Source organism: Python bivittatus, unplaced genomic scaffold, assembly GCF_059951505.1.
Source record: "Python bivittatus isolate LINGU-HERP-01145 unplaced genomic scaffold, Pbiv_v1 ctg000840_np1212, whole genome shotgun sequence".
NCBI lineage: Eukaryota > Metazoa > Chordata > Lepidosauria > Squamata > Pythonidae > Python > Python bivittatus.
Genome location: NW_028277113.1, coordinates 43,949,816 through 43,973,167, shown reverse-complemented (window position 1 = coordinate 43,973,167; position 23,352 = coordinate 43,949,816). Strand labels below are relative to the sequence as shown.

The 23,352-nt window shown below is 37.8% G+C and overlaps 1 protein-coding gene across 1 annotated transcript in view; it reads right to left on the bottom strand.

Moving 5' to 3' along the window:
* Positions 1-23,352, bottom strand: part of RP1 (RP1 axonemal microtubule associated) — a 194,824-nt gene that overhangs the window by 73,975 nt on the left and 97,497 nt on the right. Inside the window, exons 29-33 of the mRNA XM_088130611.1 lie at positions 22,917-22,972; positions 22,762-22,794; positions 19,071-19,237; positions 6,548-6,767; positions 1,564-1,718 (exon numbers count right to left, since the gene is read on the bottom strand). Of these exons, the coding sequence (XP_087986737.1) occupies positions 1,564-1,718; positions 6,548-6,767; positions 19,071-19,237; positions 22,762-22,794; positions 22,917-22,972 (631 nt within the window). The remainder of the gene's footprint in view (positions 1-1,563; positions 1,719-6,547; positions 6,768-19,070; positions 19,238-22,761; positions 22,795-22,916; positions 22,973-23,352) is intronic.

Sequence of the window (23,352 nt, the reverse complement as noted above, 5' to 3'; positions counted from 1 at the left end):
CTAGTCGTATCTGGAGGCATCAGGTTGAGAAGCCAGATTTGTGTGACATCATCAAAGGCAAATCTGGCAGTTGCCTTTTCTGATGTAGTCACACCATTCCCCATGTAACAGACTGCAGAAGTTTATGTTTGTGATCCATCTGCCATGGTGGTACCCAAACAATCAGTTCTTGTTAGCTGATAAGTAGAAGCTGAGCATAGGAGATATAGTTTCTCTTAGTTTTTTTCCCATAGAAGAAGAGAGGGGTTGCTGCTGAGATGACAAAGAGGTAAAGTGTCAAAAAGGTTCTTGTGAGGAGGAGGAACTTTTGGAGAAAGTTGATAGAGGTATCATGGTGGCAACTCAAGAAGTATCTAGGCAATATTAGCTTCTGTAGCTTGTTGATTAAAACAAACAAACAAACAAAACCCAATGAGCTGCTATGGGAATTCTTATGAAAGGATTGTTGTTAGTTCCAGGAAAGCCCAGGGCAAGCCTCTTGAAGCCACTCAAGGGAGTTGAGGAAGGGAATCTGAAAACTCAGTGAAGGCAGAATAGGAACACTGTGGGAGAAAAGGACCTAACTCAGAGAGTTTTCACCAAAAGCTGAAGAAAAGAGAGTGAGAAATCAACTGCCAGCCAGAGCAAGAGACTGACAGTTTAGGAGAGAATATGCCAGTCAGCATAATTACTCCTTCCCTATCTCTAAGTAGGAAGTAAAGACAGCATTGAAGTAGCAACATTTGCATTTAGTTGACATGCTAGTCCACATACATAACAAGACAAGACTGCCAAAAATAGGAAACTTTACATGTCTAATAAAGAAGGCTTTATTTTGCAATGTTTTTTCAGTGGAAAATAACTCAAGATCTTGAATCATTACAACTCTGTCATTTCCCCTGCTGTTCATCAGTCAGGCTGGTAGAGAGAGAATAGAGAATGGAAAATGGCTGTCCAGTTGTAAATAGCTTTTGCAATGGAATGCTACTTAAAACTTAAAGTAAAGATTTCTTTTGTTTTGCTGGGTTAATAACACGGAAAAACAAATCAGAAGGGGTGTTTTGAGTTCTGTATGTTAGGTCAGGTCCTTTAAACCCATCAAAGCCTGTGACAAAAGTCCCCACCTTTTATTAGCTTTTGTTGCTTGGTGCTGTAGTCAACATGACTAACAAAGTTGATTGCTTTCCTTTCCTTTACCCTGTTATTTCATGATATTTTCCCCTTTGAAAATGACTCTTGATGGCTATGCAACACCCCTGCTGTGCAAAGCCAAGTCTATAACAGGAAGGAAGGAAGATTTGCTCTTCCCCATGTAACAAACTACCCAGTAATTACATGAAAATAAGAGGCTAATATTTTATTCAATTCTTTAATATTACGACTATTATCACATTATAGTACATAGTCTTTTTATACAGAATTGTTATTCGTTAATTTTAATATGGATATTTATCTTTTTATTGTTTTTACTGTTTTGGATTTTAATTGCGAGCTGCCCAGAGTTGCCCTCTAGGGGAGATGGGCAACATATACATTTAATAAATAAATAAATATTTAGACGGGTATTGGCTTTTTCTCCTTTACCTTGTTCCTTTGAAATTTTTCTCCTTCAATAAAGGAGTCTTGAAGTTTCCGTACACCTGTATCTCCTCGTTTCCCATAAACAGTTATATAAACATTTGCAAAGGTTTCTGCTCCCCAAAGATCTCCAGTGTGTACCGAGACTATATATTTATGCACTGTAAAAAGAAGCAATATTAGGTGACCAGGGCTCATTACCTAGCATTGCTTTAATCCATAAATGCACACAGATGGAAATACATACCTATTTCAGTACTCCAACAAAATATGCTTTGTTGCACCAAAACAAAAAGCAGAAAACAGAAACAAAACCCAACAACAAAAGCAGAAAACAAAAACAAAACCCAACAACAAAATATGGATCTTTAACGCAAATATAGTATATAATTCAGATAGCATTGTTAGTGTCCCAGTACCAACTGGAATAGTAGCCAAATAGTGCCATCAAAACAAAAGGACTTACCTGATCTATATAGAGAAATATATTTTGAAAAGAAGAGCTAAATTATGAGAAAAGCATGGGTACCATATAAAATTGCTTCCATTCAACAAATGGGATGGGAGATCTGAAGTTAAATAATATCATCCTACAGTCCCAGTTCCCTCCATCTGGAATATTAAAGGTTCGGCCTTTTTTTTTTGGTAACTTAAAGTTTCCTAGGTGTTGGTATAGTTGAGAGTAAGTGATTGATGAAACCCTGATTATAGTTTCCCTGGGAAGTGTCCCATATTGCACAGGGACATTTTTATGCTCTTCTCTGGCCTGTATCATATTGTTTAGGTATTGCTATCCTGTCCCTAGATGTGTGTGGTACTGAGCTTTTCCCATTGTTGATCCATCTCAGATTTTTTTTTTTTTTTATGGTTCCCCATTTTAAGTCCACATATTTGCAGTAGCCATCAGGGAGTAATGATAAATCCAAAAATGCAAGCTGATTTTTCTATCCATAGAATCTGGTGAAATACTAGAAGAAAACAGCTCAGGCAAATCTTATTTATTCTTCTCCTTATATGATGAGTTAGAGAAAATCCTGGAGCAGACATGGGGGGAGAAGAACAGAATCAAACCTTTGTGTTTTCTTAGCAGAAACTTTTTCTGCCAATGGAATCATACTACAGTATAGTCTATCAGAAGATGTGAGCTTCTTCTAAATTTGGGGATTGTACTTTGAACCTCATAATACCTAAATATGGTATCTGCAGTGAAGAAGGGGCATGTGTATCTTCAAAAATGCTCAAATACTTCACAAAATGTTCAGCCTCAGAGCCTGGCAACAAATTTAACTTAATTAGCAACTACCACCTGCTGCCCATGTTTCTTTGTAATTCTCCCTGTTGAAGACATGGCAACACTATAAATAAGCTATTCATAGTCCAAGACTAATCCAATGGTTTCACAACAGCACAGGGATGCCAATATTATATTGGCTTATCATTGCTACACTCTTTTGCTGTCCCACTAGCAAGATACTCAGCAAAACCATCCCCAGTAGTAAAAGAGGAGATTGGAATGTAGAGATGATGACTGTGAGAGAACCTCCACGCACGTATTGAAAGCCCCAACTTACGTACAACATCCTTTGATGCCCTTCATACATGTAAAGCTACAGCTCTCCAAACATTCAACAAATACTGGGCATTGGTGGATAATGTTTATGATATTTTACTCTAAAACATGTGACAGTACCAACTGGCTATCCCTGCACATAAATCTTGTGCAAACAAACCTGTGATGTCACCTACTCTAGTTTGTTTGTTTGTTTATTTATTTATTCGGCTTGTATGCCGCCCATCTCCCCCATAGGTGACTCTGGGTGGTTCACAATAAAAAAGAAGAAATACAATTCTCTCCAAGATGGCTAAAAACTATAAATAATTAAAAAACATATTAAAAATACCCTAAAAAACCTCCTCTAATTTTGGCCCTATAAAAATCTGTAAGATGCTGGGGGGGGGCAACCCATCATCCCACCAGCCATCTCCACAGGTGCGGGCCCCCCTCTGGCCCCCAGGCCTTCTGGAAAAGCCAGGATTTAATACCTTTCCTGAAGGCCATGAGGGAGGGGGCACACCGGACCTCAGGAGGCAGGATGTTCCATAGGGCGGGTGCTGCAGCAAAAAAGGCTCTCTGCCTAGACCCCACCAATCGAAATTCCCTGACCGGTGGGGTCTGCAACCTGCCCCTTCTGCTGGACCGAGTGGGACGGGCTGAAGTAACCAGGGCGAGGCAGTTCCTCAGATAACCTGGTCCCGTGCCATGAAGGGCTTTAAAGGTGATGACCAACACCTTGAATTGGACCCGGAAACAAACTGGTAACCAATGCAGCTCGCGCAACAGCGGTGTTATATGTGCCCTCCTAGGGGCATTAAGAACTGTCCGCGCCGCCGGATTCTGCACCAGCTGTAGCTTCCGGATACTCTTCAAGGGTAGCCCCATGTAGAGCGCATTACAGTAGTCCAACCCAGAGGTGACCAGGGCATGAGTGACCATACGGAGGTCCCCCTGATCCAGGAAGGGGCGTAACTGCCTCATGACACGAAGTCGCGCAAAGGCTCTCCTGGCCACGACTGCCACCTGCTCTTCGTGCAGGAGTTGTGAGTCCAGGAGAACCCCCAAATTACGCACCGGGTCTGTCTGGGGTAGTGCAACCCCGTCAAGAACCAAAGATGACAAAGTCCTAGATCTTGAGGCTCCCCGTATCCACAGCCACTCCGTCTTACCGGGGTTCAGCTGAAGCCTGTTGTACCCCATCCAGGCCCCCACAGCCTCCAGGCACCGCGAAAGGGTAGTCACAGCATCACTTAAGGCACCTGGGATGGAGATGTATAGTTGGGTATCATCAGCATACTGATGATACCTCACTCCATGGTGCCGGATGATCTCACCCAGCAGCTTCATGTAGATATTAAATAGGAGCGGTGAAAGCACTGACCCCTGTGGCACCCCACACAGTAGGGGCCGGGGGCTGGACCTCTCGCTCCCTATCAACACCGATTGGGTTCGGCCTTGGAGAAAGGAGCTGAACCAGCACAGCATTGTGCCACCCAACCCCAACTCCTGCAGCTGACCCAAAAGGATACCATGGTCGATGGTATTGAAAGCCGCCGAGAGGTCAAGAAAAGCAAGGATGGATGCACTATCCCCATCCCGCTCTGGCCAGAGATCATCTAAAAGTGCGACCAATACTGTCTCTGTCCCATAACCAGGCCTGAATCCTGACTGATAGGGGTCCAGATAATCCATTTCCTCCAGGATCCTCTGAAGCTGCTGCACGACCACCTTTTCTACCACCTTCCCTAAAAAGGGGAGGTGGGAGACTGGACGAAAATTGTCCAGGAGGGCGGGGTCTAGCGATGGTTTCTTGAGGAGATGGCGGACTAAAGCCTCTTTGAAAGGCTTCGGGAACACCCCCTCCTGCAAGAATGAATTAACCACCGCCAGGACCCACCCTAAGGTCACTCCTTGGTAGATCTAACTAACCAGGAGGGACACGGATCTAAATCACAGGTAGTCGCACTGACAGCCCCGAGGACCCTGTCCACTTCCTCAGGAACAACAGGATCAAACTGCTTCCAGATAACTGGGCAAGAAGGCTCCCTGGGCAACTCTTCTGGACCTACTCCATGCTAGGCTTCCAACTAAGAGCGGATCTGAGCAATTTTATCCATCAGGTGTTCAGCAAATTCCTCTGCACGACCCTGCAAATAGTCCTCCGCCCCCCCCCCTTTTCCCAGGAGGGCCCGGGTGACGCTAAACAGGGCTGCAGAAAGTTTACCCTTTCTGTAAGCAACTAGGCAGTCAGGAAAAATGACCAGTGTTTCTTTAAACTAGATTTTTCTAAGCAAATCAGGAATTGATACCAACTGCCACAGGTCACAGGGTTTCCCTGCAAATGGAGCTGAGAACAAGTCAAGGTTATAGGAAAAAACAGAAATAGTAATATCATTGACATTTGGCAGAACCATGATGACCTGAAGATGGCAAAACATGTCATGATGTCATGGCACAAATCCCAGCTTTTCATCTCAAAGTTGCATACAAGTATGTTAAGTCATGTGGTTTGTGTCATGATACTTCTTTCATTATCCCCCCTCCCCCACAGTTCACATTAGTAGTATTTGAATCACACAAACATTTAGCAGGAGGTCTCATGGAGAGTTCAAAAACAAGTAGAAAATGTTACGTTTCACTCTGGTACCATTAATCCCAGCACAGACATTGCATCTGCACTATAGCGTGTATATGATATCAACATAAGTAGACATGGGAGATGTTATTTGCCAGTTATGAACAACTACATTTCCAAGGTTTATTTACCTCTGGCACAGAATGGGCAGTTCAGTTCAGTCAGTGGAAGAAAAGGGAGAAAACTGTTTCTCCAGTGAAGAAGCAGCACTTTACCTTAATGGGGTAGCAGGAAAGGGAGGAGGGGGCTTTAGGGATTATTGGAAGTTAGAAAGAAAGATGGGATACTGAATTACAATATTTAATCAGAATCAAAGTAGGAAGTTTAGATTTCAAAGAAGGAATTATTAGTCTTGATGATATCACATATCCAGTTAGTAAAAATAATGGAATTAGAGTTCATACACAAGTGGCAGTACTAAATAATACACTGCAAAAATTCAAAATACTAGTATTTTGTTACTTCTTCTGTTCTGTTTTGTTGTTGTTGTTGCTTCTTGTTGAAAACTGACCATAATCTTCATAGATTGGAACAGCTGATACATATTGTGTGTGTGTATATATTATAAATAAGTCAATGCATTTAGTGAAATGGTAAAACATTTCAGAAACACCCTGAAAAATAAATGAGTAATTTACTGCACATGAAAATTATTCCAAACAATTACCTCAGCAAATGAAGACTCAATATGCAAAAGAATTCAATCAAGAATTCAAAAGTGATCAAAGGATCACTGACCTGATTTTTTTTTTCTTCAAAACCTAGTTCATAGTGTTCCTACTTCTTCCCCCATTTTTTACCTGGTAAAGTTTTCTGGTTTTCATTCACTACGGGAAATTCTTTTACCAGATCTCTGCATTCTTGGCTAAGGGAAAACCAGCAGTTGCAGTCAAAGTTCACCTCTTGATTAGCATGGAGCTCTTCCATCTGCAAAGACTTCAAATGCCAGCCCTCAAAGTCTACCAAATCATCACAGCTGACCCGAATCTTGTATACATTTCCAACATCTCTAGACTCAATCTGCAGTTAAGGGAAATGGAAGAACAGAGTATTAAGAAAAAAGCTATAATTAAATACAGAGGTTCCCCCCCCCCTCCCCAAGAAGCAGAAAAGCTATAATAGAGCATATTCCAGGTAATGTCATCTCCTATCCCTTTGGATGGATGGTATCATCACTAAATTAAATTCCCTATTGACTTTAGAAATAGGAAGGACTTCCTAACTATGAATGAAGTTGTTTATTGATTTATTGTGTATAACCTGCATTTTCTCCAGAAGCTCAAGATGTATAATACTCTGCCTCTCCCAAAAGTTTTCCAAAGGAGGAGGAAATTCCAAAGGAGGAGATATCCGGCCTAACATGCCACAGAGAGTATGTACATTTTCCCTGGCCTCTCTCAGAATCTCATTTTTCTGCAGATCTCTTTATTTTGATTCACCCCATTTTAGTAGTACCTTGAGAAGTTTTTTTTTCAAAGTTTGTGCTAAAATCATCTGTATTTTTGTATATATTTCTCCTAATATGCACATTTTTGCAAACAATTTTCTTTAAGATATTTTATATGGATTTTTTTCTAATGCATTTCTTTGTGTGTGTGTGAATTACATTGCAAAATTTGGAGGGTTATCTATTTAAATATATGAGAGATTCAGTTTGTATATTGGTTTGAAAATGTAAAATTAGATCATTAAACTTAGATTGCATTAAAATGTCAACCAAGTTAATCACTCATCCATCCTTACATATTGCATGAATAGGAATAGCCCTATTCAGTGTAACAAAGTTTAGGTTACTCAATGCAGTTGTACTTTTTTAAAATATTCAACTTAACCAAGTTTATATTTTTAAAACTATATTTGCTATTTATTTTAGAAGATATAGATCCTTCTGTGTTATTGGTGTTTAGATGCTAGATCAAAAGGCTCTGTTGTGACCTTGTTACTTCAGTCATGAATGTCACTTTGTTGTTGCTGTTGCCTTGAATGGTTAAAATGTCAAGAAAATCAATGCAATGCCTTTTACTCCTCACTTTCTCCCTGGATTTTTCAATTTACATAGGCAGACAAAGAAATGATAGAGAATAATGCAGAAATTAGATGTGGACAGAAATAAGAACAATACATTTCCTAATTACTTTCCTATCCTTGTCAATAGTATAGACTAGGCAGGAAAAAAAAACCCCACTTCTTTGCTGCTACATCATCACTGAAAAGAGACCCACTTTGTTCTACTTTTTTTTTTAACCTAAGTAATAGAATCATACAATGTGTGTTTGATTTTCTGTAATACAAAAAGATAATACACAAAGTTTCAGCCAGACCGTCAGAAAACCCCTTCAGCACTATAGGATATCATTCATCTGATGATGACTGAAACTTATTCAAACTAAATAGGAAATTTTCTGTAACTCCTCAGATTTGAGACAGAAGTTACATGGTGGAAAACTACCTCCTAGGGTACTAAATTGCGGTATGCATGCTTATAGTTTTCATCTCTTCTGTTGAAATTATTGAGAAAAAAAAAATCTTGCAGGCAGGAATTTCCCATGTTCACAACTAAATATAAGAACCTCCAAAAATTCATGCAGGATTAATATAAAATCACTCACAGAGTTGTCAGATGTCATTGAGAACAATGAATCAAACTACCTATATAGTACAATAATTCAACAATAACATTCCAGACTATGTAGCCTCCCCTTAAACACATCCAGTGACAGGGAGCCCACTACCTGTCTAGGTAATTGGTTCCACTGTCAAACTGTTTTTACAGTTATGCAGTTTTTTTCTAACATTCAGTCAGAATCTGCCTTCCAACTTAGATCCATCATTCCATTTTAATTTTTTAATTTAGAAAATTGATATAGCCACCCAGTATTCTGGACTAAGATCTTGATCTTCTATTTGATTGTTTTTCAGGTATTTGAAAGGTATTAGCATTACCTTTCCTCAGTTGTCTTTCCTTAATTCCATCTCCTTAAATATCTTGTTAAACAGAATGTCAGCTGTACTTTTTCAAATGCTTTGTTGAAACCAATATATGTCTATAGCATTCCCCCAGTCTTTCAAAAATATATTTGACCAAAAACTTAAATAAGTTTAGTCAGACAAAATTTGCTCTTGACAAAAGCCTGCTGAATTCTAGTAATTATTGTTTTCAAGATGCTTACAGGTCTACCTTTTTATGACCTGCTCTAGAAATGTCATATGTTGATATTGGACTGACTAGTCTTTTGTTCTTTGGATCCTCTTTTTTCCCTTTTTGAAGATAGACACAGATTTACTCTCTTATAATCATCTGGCACTTCATTGTTCTTCAGATTTATTTATTTATTTTTAGAGATAATGCACAAATTTTCAGCCAGACCATCAGAGAATCCCTTCAGCACTGTAGGATATCATTCATTTGACCCTGGAGACTGAAACTTATTCAAAGTGAATAGGAAATCCCTCATCATGTTTCTGTCCATCCCAAACTTAGTCCTATCCCAGAGCTATCTCTTCACACTCTTCACAGTTACCTGGTGGACCGCATACTTTATGCCATTCTGATGCAGTTGAATTCATGTGAAATGTACTAACAATTACAATGCTGAGGATAGAATGCTTTCTATTCTACAGTACCAAAGAATCAATAATTTGTGATAGGTTATTTGCATTAAGAACTCTAATCATCTATCATTCTCTAAGTGTGTTTAACTCTATCCTCACATTAATTATTCTACCCCAAAACATTGAAAAACAAAAAGAAAAAAGGAAAATCATAGTAGTGAAGTCATTAGTTTAACCTCTTCATGGCAGTACTGCCTACGGATTTTTATTTGCAAAGCCTTCCATGACTCATTTTATGTCAAATAGTCATTCATTGCAAGAATCTTTGAAAGATGAATCACATACACACACACACACACACACAAATATAAACATCAAGGTAGGATAGCTTATGAAATGCTGTCTCCACTCTGCTTATTAATACCTTGGTTATCTAGACTGCTGCTCAACATATGATTATGACAAAATACAGTAACAAAGAGTAGTTCTCCTAAAATAACTAAAATGCATCTGAGCAAACAAAAAATAAATCATTTAATTTGGTTGAAGCCAAGAAAGAGAAAGTGTCTCAGTGACAGATTTAAATGCATTGGATAGCAAACAGTGATCTGATGTTATTTGACCACTGTTGTTTTTTATGCTAGACATCACAGAGTATTGCTGTCTCCTGATTGCTAGGCTGTCACTGATCCATAAAGGTGACCAACTAGAAGTTGAAAAATTGTTTCCTATAATGACTGCATGAAGATCTCTTGTATGCTTTTCAAATCATGGATAACAATCTCAGTATCACCTCAGATTTGCAGGAACATGATTGTGTTCTTGATAAAGCTGCATATTTGTACAAAACATTCCCTAACTCAGGTCTATTCAGTTTATCATGTACTTTTTCTAAATCAACTAACGTACATTAATTTTCTTTCTTACATTCATATACTTTTCAAAGACATCTGAAGAGCAAAAATACAGTATGTCCTGAAAAGTCCTTGCTTGGCATAACGATCCACTGCACTATTTTCTTGTACTCTTCCATTCAAAATTCAACAAAACACCTTCCAAGACATAGTTATCAAACAAATCCCACTGTAGTTTTTACATTCACTCTTCTACCTTTCACTTTTAGTTTTCAGGCACAGATGCAGACTTCACATTAACAATTCAGATAGTCATAGTTACTGTTTAAAAAAAAAACTAGAGTGAAAGTAGGAAGGCTATGGGAAGAGAAAATTCAAATCTTGCATGAAAAAAATTTAGAAGATAAATTAATCTACCAATGGAATGAATGGAAAGTGCTAGTAAGGAAAGAGGATGTGGAAGGTGCTTGCAACAAGTGAAAAGAATTGTTACAGAGTACTACAAAAGTGTAAAATTCACTTTTTAACTATTCACTAAAATTCACGTTTTAACCATTCTTCAGTTACACCATCTTAAACCTGCAGCCTTACAATATTTCAACATTTTTATAGAATTTGAAACATATTTTCATCATTTTCTTGGACACTAACATTTATAGCATTTGTTTCAATTCCGTTCTTTGAGATATCACTATCATTTCCATACAAAATAGCCATTCAAGCATTCCTCACCTCAATTTCATCCCAAATATTTCATTACTTCATTCACTTGTGGGAGGCTCCTCATTTAGATCTCTTCATCCACTTCAAAACAATCTTTTATTTCTATTAATATCAGTGTGCATTTTCTAGGCTTTTCTTAATCTTAGCAGTTCCTTCTTTTCTTTGATTGTTTTCTTTGAAACTATCTTTTTCTCTATATATACATTATCCAATATCTTTTGCTCTCCCTCAGTTTGGCGCCAGACATTCTCTTCTGTGATTTTTTTCCTTCTCATTCACAGTCTTTTTCATTTCAACATTCCAACAAGCATCCTTTTTACTACTAACCATTAGCATGACTGCAAACACTTTTGTAGTACTCTGTAACAATTCTTTTCACTTGTTGCAAGCACCTTCCACATCCTCTTTCCTTACATCCACCTTCCATTCATTCCATTGGTAGATTAATTTATCTTCTAAATTTTTTTCATGCAAGATTTGAATTTTCTCTTCCGGTAGCCTTCCTACTTTCACTCTAGTTTTTTTTTTTTTACTTTCTTCCTGTTCCTCCATGTCTACTTTTTTCTCAAAGCTAATCTTTATACTATCAAAACTGTCCCATATTCAGAATCTCTCATCAGTCTTGTATCCTTCACTGATTCTCTCAGTCTTTAATCAAAACAATCATATCAATCATGCTTTGAGATTGATATTCTTTTTTCTATGGGCCATTTGGAGACTCAAGGATAAATGAAAATGGTGACTGATAAGGTTCTACCTAGAGAAAGGTCTGTTGTAAACATGCAGCCTAAATGTAAGTCTATTCAGACTTAATAGTATAGACTTGTGGGATCTAGAAGATGGCATCTCTTTCTGTTTTTATATCTGCTATAAGTTGAAATTATCAAATGCTTCTCCAAGTATTTTTTCACTTCTTATGTAATACAAAGTCACATAGGGCTGATCCAGACTTCCTGGTTGCCCAAGTATGAGACCACACTATCATTTCAGGAAGTAGGAATAGATGACATCATCCTTAATCCATTCTTAGGCTGAAGAAGGCATTCTTCACCTCATTCTTAGGTGAAGGCAACATCACCTTCCACAAGTGCAAGAAGGGCAATCTGGTCTGCTTATTGAACTTTGTTCTTTCTTACACAAATGCCTCTCTACCAAGTGGCTGGTGTCTGCTCTACAGTAGAGTTTTTCAACCTCAGCAACTTTAAGGTGTGTGGATTTCAACTTTCACAATTCACCCAGCCAGCATAGAGGCTGCTGGATTCAAAAGGCAATACCATTTTGGGGGGGGGGGGGAGTGTCACTAGTGGAATTGTGACATAGGTTCTCCCCCGCTTGGCTTCCATTACCATCAAGATCAAGAGAGATTACCTGAAAGCAACAACCAAGTTTGAGTTTACCCATTTTTAAAATACTATTTGTAAGCACTATCCCCCTGATGAGAAGGTTTTCCTTAGAATGTATTGGGCCTAGTTTGGAATATACATGCACCATATTTCTTTCCATTGGGCTGAAGTAACAAAACCTAGAAGCCAATAGCAGTAAAAGCAGGGTCACAACTCTCAAGAAAAAGAAACAGAGGATATAAGATGGTGATTTGAAACTTTGATTTTTTTAACTGTTTTTTTAACAAATTAATTAACAGTTTTTGTCACCTTATAATATGCATTAATTGCTGTTATGGGAATAATATATTTCAAAGAAACTATTTTTAAGTATTTATTCGATCAATACTTTGACCTTTTTCCAAAATGTTCAGGGCAGTATCTGTGGCTGTTTTTTTAAGCATCTTTTCATTTTAACATTACAACCGTATTAATATAAGTTTTTTTTTTTAATGCTTTAATGCAGGGGTGTCTGTAGAGAGGGGTGTCAAAAAACTCAATGTGCAAAATGTGCTTTGATTGCCCCCCACCCCTGCAGTTGCTCCTGTTTTAAGAAGCTGAAAGAACAATAAGCTTAGCAATAGTAATGGATTCCCCAGAGGTCTCAACTCAACACTGCCTTCATTTTCTGGATGGAGGTCAAAAAGTGGCTCCTCGTGAAACTGAGAAGGGATGTTGAATGGGATGCCCCAGAGTTCAGTCCTGGGCCAATAGTCTTCCACCTGTTTATTACTGATCTGTATGAGGAAGAGAAGGGAATACTTAGCAAATTTAGAGCCAACATAAAATTTGGTGGGATATAAAAGACAAAAAATGGAATTCAAAACAGTCTTGATAGGTCAAGTATCTAAAGATGCCATGAGGAAGAGATGTGTCCTCCACTTTCCCAAATGCCCAATATTAAATAATAGGGAGACAGTTTCCATCTGAACTCTAGAAAGACTTCACACTAGTTGAATATGTGCAAAGCATAGCAATTTAGCTCTAGAAATTTTGTCTTTCCATTACAATAGGCCAATCCATATATTCTATTGATGGTTTATGCATTTCCAGAGATGTACAATCTAGAACAGGAAGTACTTTGCAGTATTCCAGACACAGATCATTTCAGTGCCAGACCACGCCCAGAAAAAGCAGAGATCATTCCCTCTCCCTCTCCCTGCTTTATTTTGCATGTAACTATTACGAGAAAGAGGAGTCTGGCAGACTAATTATCCAAAGGGATTATGATCTCCCATTCATTGGATGTGTGGAGGCAGAGACTGGACAGCCATCTGTCAGGGCAGTTTGGTTCAAAATCCTGCACTGATGGGTTTAGACCTCAAAAGCTAAACTCTTCCACTTTCTGTTTCATGACTCTGATACTAATGTCTACTTTTCAGCTTGTAGGCATATTTGACATTTTGGGAGCACAACAAGGTTGTTCATAGGAAATGGCTGCTATGAGAAGCTAGTCCATCCATAAAATGGCATGGCTTGTCACAACACTTATCAGAAGGAAATGATTGACGTTGCTCTCTGCAACTCTGCTTATCCCCCCCTAGGATATTCACTCTCAACTCCCAGGGTACTTTGTCTTTTTTTTCCCCCCTGATCAGGTAGGCTTATTTAGAATAATGCACAGGGCTTCAGCCACTCATCTTTTTTTCCAAAGGCAATCCATAAGACCTGTGTGAAATCTAAAGCCATTCTTGAAAATAAAGATATTTGTGGAAGTTAGTGTTTTTGTTTGCAACATGGCAGATTCCTTATGAATTTCCTTTTAAAATGTCAAAAGTAAACATTGGGGCAGGGGCAATCTCTATGGGAGTTGCACTGGGGTCTCAAGCTGTGTAGGCAGCTTTAAAACATACTCAGTAATATCAGGATTCCAGGATTGCAAATAAAAAACTACTGTATATTGTAGGGAGTAAGGAACATGGCCTTGATGGAGACATGCAGAAGCCATTACCAAGGCAAAAGGCGCTGAATCATTTTCTAAAGCCCAGAATAGTGAGATAACATCCAGAAATGGCTCAAACTGATGCCTCCCTAATTCACTGAATTAGGAGGAGGAGGAGGAGGAGGAGGAGGAACATCACAATCAGACTTGCAAGATTCTGTTATTAAAGCAATCTCAGTAGGATTAGTTTTAACCTGTGGAATTTATTTCCTGGTTTGGTCTATCTAGTAGGGCTGATAAACATGTAGAGTACCCAAAAACCTCAGAAAAGAGTGGCCAAGGTCTTGTAGAGATTTATACATGCAATTGACTTTCTTGAAAGCACTAGATTAAAGCAAATAACCAATTCACCAATGCCCAAATATTGATCTCCAAACTCTAAGCAAGGTTGGATCTGAATAGAATTTAGATAACAGACCACCAGAAAATACAAGGTTATAGGACAGACTGACAAGCAGTTTTGTTTTATATGAAAAAACTCAACATAGATGAAATCTCCAGAAGCTGAGCTTGATTCAAAGGAGATTATTTATTTATATTTCAAATTTAGCCACCGCCCATCTCACATTAGCTTTTATTAGCAAAATTATGATTTAAAAGGAGATTTGCTATTTTGAAAAAAAAGTAATGTATACATAAAGTACTAAGTTATTTGCAGTTTGCTTCTTAAGTATAGCTAATTGAACCAAGATTTCTGTTGTTCCTCTCCTCCAGCTTATTGCTTTGCTGAATTTGCAATCTTCTGTTAATTGTAACATTACACATTTATTCCCATGGCAACCAGTTGTGTGTTGCCACTAATGGGAATAGGTGAACTCATGAAACAAAAAACTGTTCATTTAAATAGCCTCGACAATAAAGTATATAGAAGACAACAAGGAGTTAAATGTAGCTAAAATGGTCTTGGAGTTAGCAGAATGTCTATGAAAGATTTTCATATTATACCGATTGTTCCTAAAGTGCACAGGTCATGTTTTGTATAGCTTCAAATGTAGTCAGTGGTGTGTTTAGGAAAAAAAATATATATATGGGGAAGGGAAGAGTGACAAAGAAAATACAAAATGGGCTCTTAAGGGAAAGAAATCTCTCTTTTGCATGTACAAACCTTGATGTACAGAAAGCTTACTTGCTTATTCAGCAGTTATAACTGTTATCCCAGTGCTATGTCAGCAGCACAAGAGACAGGGGCAAGCCATTTTGCAGAAAGGTTATTCTCCCAACCTATCCCCCTCTGTGGTATCAACTATATTTCTTTAAAAAATAAAAACATCTTGCACAAAGAAGAGTCCATCAATATTCCTGAGTTTCAGTACAACAGGAACAAAATTGTAAGGGGAAGAGTTACAAGAAAAGTGGGCACAAGAGAACTCTAAGGAACGTCTGATATATTGCCCAGGGGTTATATTGCAGGCTATGGTCAAAAAAAGTCAAGATAGCCATCATGATGGTGTGATTGAAGCTCCAACTGATTTTTATGTATGCTGCATATAAAAGCCAAGTGGAGCTTTGATTGATAGCCACCATCTTGACTTGTTTGACCATACCTTGAAGACAATCCTGACATTACTACTAAAGAACAGATAAATAGATAATTGATTGGTTAATATTTTACATCAACCATGAAGACAATTGCTGGTAAGGGTAGCCCCAAAGTCAAGTATCAAATTTCAACTTTCTCATCCTGATTTTTAATATGGAGATAATAATGAACAGCCTATTCTATTGAATTATCAACTACAGTGTTCAGGAAGATGAGCATAGAGGGCAGGCCTAACTGACTGCTTAAACTAGGCAACTAAAGTTAGTCTACCTTCCTTTTATTAATTTCCCACAATGTTCCAGTGTGAGTCAGAGACATTGTGGAAAATTAACACTAGAACAGTGGCTAGATTCAGCTAGAGCTAGATGTTGAGTTGATCCAGAAAAAAAAAAATCGTGAGAGGTAGGGCAAGCCATCAAAAATGCTGACTATCATTGCATTCCAAGACATAACTTACACTGTGTATGTATCTAAGATATATATTGATCACCTATTACCAATTGCTAGTAATATCAGTTGTTCCTCATGGGTTCTGAGCAGCTTCCTAAAATTACTTAAGCATAGGCAAGTCTGTCAATTTCACTGTTGCTGAGTTTCTTTTTTCTCCCAACTTTCTGAAAAACCTGCTTGAACATCCATCCTTTCATTTTCATGTGCACTTCTTTGTATTTATACAATTCTCCTATTATACTGATATTTTGAAAGCATTTTCTCTGATATAATATGCTTTCCTTAACATTTTTATTGTCATGAACAATAATTTCCCCATTTTTGTCCATATTCTTACAATGGTGAGCTGCACTATAGTGATTAAAAAGTTCAAGGTTATATAGCATCAATAAATGCAGGTTGGGTAAATTAGACATGAAGATGCAAACTGATTAAGGTTCTCCACTACCCTTTCTCTTACTCTTGGGGAAACATATACAGAATCATTCAGAGATCAACTATGGAAAGATGTGATGCTGACTGTTCCACATATATGTTCAGTTATAATTAAGAGGGGAAACAACTCCAGTTTATGAAAAGCTAACTTTTCTAACAGCCTATTGCTCTGTTATTGAAATGAGGCCTTCTCTCCACAGACTTGACTGTAATAGATTCCACTTTGAGTATGTCATAAAGGTCAGATGGGACTGAATTAAATTGCTTCACTGTTTGAAAATCTACCAGCAAAGGTAATAAGCCAAGCTATATTTTCTGCTTCAGTGCCCTAAATATGATGATGTGCAAGAATGGGCTTTACTAATACTGTATAGGTAAAACAGTCAATCAAAAATAACAAGAAAAATGTGTCAACCTGTTGTAGAGTAGAGATGTATGGGCATTCAGCAATTCAACCACAATAAATGGTTATGACAAAAATAACCTGAATAACAAACCCTAAACATGAAGGGGACAACCCAATAAATGCTAAATGAACACAAGTTTCCTATGAAAAACAGTTGTGAAATCTGCCAGCAATACTTGTTACATAGGAGTGTAACATTTGAATCAGCAGTAGTCCTCCTTAAAACCAAAGAGATCCAGCTGTATTATCTACAAGTAGATGAAAGCTGAGCCTCATTTTCTTTTGATTGTGCCCATGCTCTGATACTAACTTAGGCAGGCTTAATCCCAAGAAGTTTTAAACATAGTCTTCTCTGTTTAAGACTTGACTATCTTCATTATGAATTTGACATTCAGATCTGCAAGAGAGGGTCTCATAAACTATTTCCAGAAGCATATTTGTCAGGCATGAGGGAGATGTTTTTCTCCCATGTTGTTCCCAAGCTATGAAATGCACTCCCCTGGACATGTATGCACTGGGCTCCCTTGTCTCTTTCTCCTCCTGAAGAAAAGGAATTAAGACTCATAATCATGCCTTTGGAAATGCTTGTATTATGTTTTTATATTTCTGAATTTTACATATGTTTGAGGTTTTTGTTTTCATTTTATTCCTGGTAGTCAACTAGAATATCTTACTGGATGAAAAGATAGGAAATATGCAAAATATATTTTATATATCTATCATAAAATTTGAATTAATTATTTTAATGACTGATTTTAATTTAAATTTTAATTGAACTGTTTTAAAATTTCATACTCTGTATTTTTATTAATTTGAGTATTTGAATATACAAAAAGGCAGGCACACATTCAATAATAATAAGTGGAAGGCACTTCCGGCAAGCTTCCTTGGGTTGATCCTCATGGTCAGACTTACTTGGGAACTTTTTTACACCATACCTATGAACTAGATCCAAAGATAGTTCCTTGTTTTTTAGTGTAAAACAAGTCTGAGGCAGGACAGGCCCTTTTTATACCAGCAGACCTCCCACTATACAGGCAGCTAAATGAAACATTTATTCCAGCAGATTTTTTTCTTTTAAAAAAAGAATTTATCTACTTTTCCTGCCAATATCTATAAATGAACCAGGATGCATCTACATGCTAAAATCTACGTTTATCCAAAGCCACAAAAAGAATTGAATTATGTTCACAACTCAAAAGTATTTACAAAAATGTATATAGAAGATGTATTACGTAAGGGGAGATTAGCAAATAAGTGCCCAGGGTACATACAAAGTTACACATATTTAAAAAAAGAAGATGACACAGAAAGTTTACACGTGAGTCCAAACTTACATGGAAATGGTCTGCCCAAAATTCAAAAGCTGATGCAGACATAGAGATACAGTGGTATGGTCTGAAAAATGAGAAACTGAACCACAACAAAACAATAGATTTATCTGTCTCTTGGGAGAGTCCTGACTACTGGCAGCAATGCTCCAATCAGCACTAGATGGCTGGGAGCCATCAATTTAATTTTCTTCAGTACTTCTAGTATAGTACTACTCTGGAGCACTGTGGGAGATTAAGTGGTGAGACCCAAACTCAGCTCTCATCATACCCCTGTAGTGACTGAAACTTTAGAAAATAAAGAACGGCCAGGAAGCGCATCTGCAGTGAACTAAGCTATGCCACTTAAATTACACCTAACACTTGCAAACCACATTTTCTTAATACGGTGTTTCCTTATTTCTTCCCAAAACGTTATCACTGAGCTAGTCATTATTATTGGCTGTATGGTCATGACAGAATCTTGCAACAAATATCTCCACAGACTTCGTTGCTTATGACTTTAGACATGTACTGCTTTCCATGCTGTAAGTATCCTCACAAGTATTTGTACCTTGAAAAAGAACAAGGGGAACATGCAGAGAAATGTAAATAATATTTCAGCTCTTCTTAATAAATAAGGGATGATTTTTGGTCCCATTATAGCGGGATTCCTATTTTCTGCCTAGAGCAAGCTGTCACTTCAATCTTTGTGTAACAATAACTTACAATGAATTCATCAGTGGCTCCAGGTTGGAAACACACATATCCCAAGCTTTGTGAAGGCAGGAGAAGATCATCACTTTTGCCTTTTGAACCATAAATCACAAAAGTTCTCTTAGATGTCCGTGGCTCTGGAGAATCACGACCAGTTTTCACCACCACTCTCCACTGCCCTGTGAATGAAATTGCATCGTATCTGTTACACTGGGGAGGAAAATGTGAAGGTGTTTGTATCGCTACAATTATAAGGCATTTCATCAGTGCTGCAGATATTGAGATCATATCATCCATAGCTTGCACAATATAATGCTATGGGAGAATGAGAAGGAACACTCCATGCATTTCTACAGAGTTACATTTTCGTAGGGTAGTTGATTAATAAATTATAAACAAAACCACAGTAACTGTATACTGTGTGGCCTTGTGATATTTCCACATTCTATTTACACCCTATTTAGGACATCTGCTTTCTTCATTTCTATTTTGGACTCTCTACATACAGGTTTTCCCTCCCCCCTTCTTCCCATTGCAAACTGATGTTTTTCTCAGGTGGGTCACTGGACTCAATCACTACAAACCTGTTGGGGAAACAAACCAGTTCTTGGATATACCACAAGGGATTTGGACCTGTTACTGTAAATCAGATATGGAATATGTGGTTCTTGTAGTAACTTAGCTTCATTGGTCCCAATATACAAAGCCTTCAATCAGTCTTAAAGATAAATTAGAGCCAGTTTGGTGTAGTGGTTAAGGTGTTGGCCTAGAAACCAGGAGACTGTTAGTTCTAGTCCTCCCTTAAGCATGAAAGTCGGCTGGGTGACTTTGGGCCAGTCACTCTCACCCCAGCTCACCTCACAGGGTTGTTGTTGTGGGGAAAATAGGAGAAGGAAGGATTATTGGTATGTTTGCTGCCTTAAGTTGTATATGAAAAAAAAGGCAGGATAAAAATTAAAAAACAAAACAAAAACAAAAAACCTTGCTATATAGCGTCAAGGCAATATCATTGCATGATAGATTTTTGAAAGATAACAAGAATATATATTGCTTTCAGCCCAAACCAGGATTTACTTATTTAAATAATAAATCTATAAGCTGGAAATATTTGTGGTGTTTTTGTTTTTTGTATCAAAGGAAAATAGTTGATTTAGATGCTCAGATCATTCCATGATGTCCATTAGGCCTGAAGCTGTCATGCCCCTTATTGATAAACTCAGCATATGGCAACACCCAGCTGAACTTTCCTGCAACTAACTAGAACCAGGCTGGGATAATTCTTGTATAGGAGGCCTCCAGGGAATACCAGGACTAGACTAGGAAGTTAAAAAGGCATCCTGAAAGAGGACAAGGTAAATATTTCTATATTATTGCCAAGAAGACTGTATGAACATACAGTATGGACATCAGTATTGAACTCAAACTTGAGATTTTATTGTATTAGCATAGAGCTTCAAGTTGTTGGGCTATAACATCACAATTGTATTTAATATAGCATCACCTGTGTGTTCAGCAAAGTACATAGGACAAAAATGGCTTTATTTCAAAACATCTGAATAACACACAAGAGCTCTGTTCTGATGCAAAAGGTAGCAGGAAAAAGCCCTGTTTAGGCATTTCCTTGAACATTCAAAGGGTTGAAAGTTAAGAATGGGCTGCATATGAAGCCCTATTCCCTACTCCCTTCAGCCTGTATGTGTACAATCAGGTTGTATTCATGTTCGTGTGAACAATATACCTGTCTACATTACCTGAATTAAGCAATCATGCAGAATGAGTACAGCTCTATTTCAGAAAGCTGAAGACAGCTTTAAAAAGACCTATATATGTCACATGTTGTAGAAATATTAGTTTCATGGGGCCAATTGTTTTCTGCACAAACATTTTGTGCAAAACCTTTTTTTTTTTGTGCAAAACATGTTGACTAACTTATGGAACTTCAACAGAGACATAGCCAAGAAGCTTTCTTGGAATAATTCCTAAGGACTTTAAACCCTTTAAGATTTCCACATGATTACAGGAAGGCTTGCAAGTTGATAGCAGATTGGGTCACACATGCAGTCCTGCAACTACTGTTTCTGGCCTGCATTTATTCAGGCAGAAGTCTGAGGGGGAGCTTTATTCATATTTGCATACACCTTGTGCAATATGGCATATTCAAGGGAACATGAAAACAACTTCAGCTCTCAATGATTGTATGGAGGATATAAAAACAGGGGCTGGGCTAGTATGCATATTTCATCCTCTGCCCATTTTCAGCCCCTTACATATTTAGGTGATCACTACTGACACCCTAGAGAAAGCCCCAAATGTAACAGCTCTGATATGTATCTCTATGAGCAAGTGAACATATAGCAACGCCTCCTCAGAACACTAGCAGAATCACATGGAGAAAGGTGATTCTTCTAGACAAATGATGTCATTTGTTTCTTTTGTCCAAGAGTCCTCTAGGTTCTAGAACATCCAGGCTATTTCTACACAGCTATCAGTTTTATCATCCTAAACTTATGCACAGTGATCTGAGAATGTCACCACCAACATTCGCAATCTAAAGAGATCCATGGCTCAGCCAAAAAGTACTCCCTCCAGCTGATTAATAGGGGAGTATAGAAATCAGCATCTATACAACTACACTACCATCTTATCCTCAGTTGTCAACACAATTCATCCAGCCACAGATGGAGATGGATCTTGAAAGCTGCCCCTTTTTCCATTTAAAAAAGAAGTCAGAAATGACAGCACGGCATCTGAATCCAGCAGGAAGAGGGGAAAAGCAAGGAACCAGACAGTAGAATAATAATTTCAGCAGGGCATGAGTAATTCACTCAGTTTTTGCAGGTGAGAACTGTCCCTGCAGGGATTTCCTCTGCACCCACTGTATGGTATGTTGAGCAGCTCTGCAGCTCAACACCAATATTAGGGTGTGATTGTGTGGATATAGATCCAACCCAGGAGTACTTCAATTACTAATGTAATGTGAAGGAACTCTGCATTTTCAGTAAGCATGTTGTCTGGGAATTCTGGAACTGTAATCCTCAAACTTCAAGTGTGTGATTACCTTAGGGCAGGCTGCCATATACTTTCAAAATAATGAAATTAGTGCAATAGTAACACTGCAGCACATGTTATAGCATACTCTGATGAAACAAGGGGGTCAAGGAAACTGACATCTAAGGAGAAGGGAATGTCATTGGAGCAATAGCAGTAGGTGAAGAGATTTAACTGGCTGCAAATGGGTTCCTATGGCAGGGATCTCTCTGCATGATATTTAGTCTTCACATTTCTGAATGTTCTGAGAATATCCTGCTGAACTTCGGTCTGAAACTACTTTTGCTGTCATTTCACAATCTGTTCCCACTTGCTTGCTGGGGGAGCTGTCCCCGTTTATGAAGGATGGTGATGCTGGCATCAACAAAACAAGTCTTGCATCTAGTCTCAGAGGAACCTCTGACTCATTTTAGAATAGAATAGTAAAGATCAAAAGGGGGGGGGGGTAAAGCTTAGTGAGAAAACTTGAATCTCAGTCACTTAACATGCCCCATCCATGAATCATAATCTGTAAGTCTGCATTTACATTTGTCAGATACTTATGAATGATTACATGAAAAATATACTTTTTATTTGTCCATTTAACACTGTAATGGTATTACACTTCAAGCAGCAAAATTAACAGCATAGGAAGAGAATGTAATGCACAGCTTACCCTTAGTATATGCCATTGATGCATTGCTATTTTCTGAAATTAAAAAAAAATCAAAATTTTTATTTATTAGAAGATGCTATATCCTTGCATTTAATTAGTAATTTGATAGTTTGGATATAATTACTGTACAAGTGATCTCTATTTTCAATACTTACTTCTGGCAATTAGCTCTCTCTCAGTCTTCCCATCATCTTGGTGCTCATCTAACCATCTTCCATGGGAAAAAGACAGCAATTATAGTAAAACCACTAAGTAAGGCTTAGTAAAGCAAACACTATATATTTTATCCCTTTTAATGAACTTTCAAACTATCAATCATTAAATCTTATTTAAGATACACAAAAAAAGCTTTATTTCAGGAGTGAGGAATTTATGGCCTTGCAAATATTTCTTAATAAATTATAACTCTCAGTATTCCCTATCATTTGCCACATAGATTGGTGCTGCTAGCAATATGGGTGGGGAACAAGTTCTCTTTTCCTGCTCAACTTAATTTGGAGGAATTATGTCACTAATGAAAACATTTTATTTATGTACTGATTTATTTGATTCATATCTCACCTTTCTACTCAAAAGAGTACTCAGGATAAC